At 50.2% G+C, this 2,500-nt stretch overlaps 1 protein-coding gene and 1 pseudogene across 1 annotated transcript in view; both read right to left on the bottom strand.

Moving 5' to 3' along the window:
• The window catches only part of LOC119579253, an 11,344-nt gene that overhangs the window by 4,997 nt on the left and 3,847 nt on the right, over positions 1–2,500 (bottom strand). The window contains 1 exon segment of the mRNA XM_037926993.1: positions 2,463–2,500. This exon segment is cut by the window's right edge and continues 254 nt beyond it. Coding sequence (XP_037782921.1) covers positions 2,463–2,500 — 38 coding nt within the window.
• Positions 499–1,582, bottom strand: LOC119579255 (annotated as a pseudogene).

The raw sequence follows: 2,500 nt of genomic DNA on the forward strand, positions 1-2,500 counted from the left end.
CAGCCGTCAGGGTATCAGAAACAGGTGATGGGGCTGCACAAGCAGCACAGGTATCCAGAGCACTTGAGCCTGACAATGTGTACATGGTTGTCTCAATTTTTGGAACTCGGGCAGCAGCGCGATTCCAAGCAGCCATGAATTCAGCTGTAGCTCTCTGCACCTCATCAGTTGGTTGCACTGGCTGTGGTCCTGATACTGTCAGCTTAATGGCTGATGCTCGTTGAGCAGCATCATGCCATGCAGTCATGAATTCTGCTGTAGCTCTCTTAACCTCCTCAGTCTGTTGGACTTGTTGTGGAATGGTTGACACTGCCTGCACGACAGGTTTCTCTGAACTCTTGTGTTGCCTTCTTGACAGCATCTGTTGCATCAACCGGTGTAGGAGTTTGACCAGATTTCAGGAGAGATGATTGAATCTGTGTAGCCTTCTGGGCAGCAGCATTCCATGCAGCCATGAATTCAGCTGTTGCTCTCTGAACTTCAAGGGTGGGTTGTACAGGCTGGGGAACACCATAAGTATGCACAGCAGAGGTGGGTCCTGAGTAGGTAAAAGAATGGGAAGGAGCCTGAGGACGGGAACCAGCACCCATGATGATATTGACATCAGGAGCAGCTGCAGCAGCTGCAGCAGCAGCATTCCATGCCTTCATGAACTCAGCAGTTGCTTGTTCCACTGATGGGGTGAAGCGAGGAGCAGAACCAGAAGGATGAGCAGGAGCAGCAGCTGGTACAGTACCGGCTACTTGGTAAACAGTAGTCTGAATGGCTCCTACTCTAGCTGCAGCCTTATTCCAAGCATCCATGAATTCAGCTGTGGCTCTCTTAACTTCCTCAGTAGCCTCTACCTGTTTTGGTACAGCAGAATAAGGATCAGCAGTCACACTCACTGCTTGTCTGATAGCAGATGCTCTCCGTGCAGCAGATTCCCAAGCAGCCATGAACTCAGCAGTAGCTCGTCGAACTTCTTCAGTTGGCTGGACTGGCTGAGGTACAGAATACATAGCATGCTGAACAGTAGTTGCTCGACGTGCAGCTTCATTCCATGCAGCCATGAATTCTGCAGTAGCTCTCTGAACTTCAGCAGTAGGTTGAACTGGCTGAGGAGCTCCATATGAAGGTACAGCAGGAGCAGCTGGAGTGAAAGAGGAAGGAGCAGATGGGGTACCAACAGAGTGTGCTTGGTATACAACAGTCTGAGCAGGAGTCCGAGGAAGAGAGCTAGCACCCATGATGATATTGACATCAGGAGCAGCTGCAGCAGCTGCAGCAGCAGCATTCCATGCCTTCATGAACTCAGCAGTAGCTTGTTCCACTGAGGGGGTGAAGCGGGGAGCTGAACCAGAAGCTTGAGCAGGAGCAGCAGCTGGTACAGTACCGCTACTTGGTAAACAGTAGTCTGAATGGCTCCTACTCTAGCTGCAGCCTTATTCCAAGCATCCATGAATTCAGCTGTGGCTCTCTTAACTTCCTCAGTAGCCTCTACCTGTTTTGGTACAGCAGAGTAAGGATCAGCAGTCACACTCACTGCTTGTCTGATAGCAGATGCTCTCCGTGCAGCAGATTCCCATGCAGCCATGAATTCAGCTGTAGCCTTTGAACTTCCCTGTACCTGAACCTGTTGAGGACTTGAATGTGTATAATGACCAGGAGTTCCAGACTTAACTAAGACAGATTGAATCTTGGTTGCTCGTGCAGCAGCCTTATTCCATGCAGCCATGAATTCTGCAGTAGCTCTCTGAACTTCAGCAGTAGGTTGAACTGGCTGAGGAGCTCCATATGAAGGTACAGCAGGAGCAGCTGGAGTGAAAGAGGAAGGAGCAGATGGGGTACCAACAGAGTGTGCTTGGTATACAACAGTCTGAGCAGGAGTCCGAGGAAGAGAGCTAGCACCCATGATGATATTGACATCAGGAGCAGCTGCAGCAGCTGCAGCAGCAGCATTCCATGCCTTCATGAACTCAGCAGTAGCCTGTTCAACAGCAGGGGTGAAACGGGGAGCAGATCCAGAAGGTTGAGCAGGAGCAGCAGCTGGTACAGTACCGGCTACTTGGTAAACAGTAGTCTGAATGGCTCCTACTCTAGCTGCAGCCTTATTCCAAGCATCCATGAATTCAGCTGTGGCTCTCTTAACTTCCTCAGTAGCCTCTACCTGTTTTGGTACAGCAGAATAAGGATCAGCAGTTACACTCACTGCTTGTCTGATAGCAGATGCTCTCCGTGCAGCAGATTCCCAAGCAGCCATGAACTCAGCAGTAGCTCGTCGAACTTCTTCAGTTGGCTGGACTGGCTGAGGTACAGAATACATAGCATGCTGAACAGTAGTTGCTCGACGTGCAGCTTCATTCCATGCAGCCATGAATTCAGCTGTAGCCTTTTGTACTTCCCTGGTAGCCTGAACCTGTTGAGGAACTTGAATGGTGTAATGACCAGGAGTCCAGACTTAACTAGGACTGACTGGGAGCCTTATTCCATGCAGCCATGAATTCTGCAGTAGCTCTCT

This window comes from Penaeus monodon, chromosome 12 (genome assembly GCF_015228065.2).
Source record: "Penaeus monodon isolate SGIC_2016 chromosome 12, NSTDA_Pmon_1, whole genome shotgun sequence".
Classification (NCBI taxonomy): domain Eukaryota; kingdom Metazoa; phylum Arthropoda; class Malacostraca; order Decapoda; family Penaeidae; genus Penaeus; species Penaeus monodon.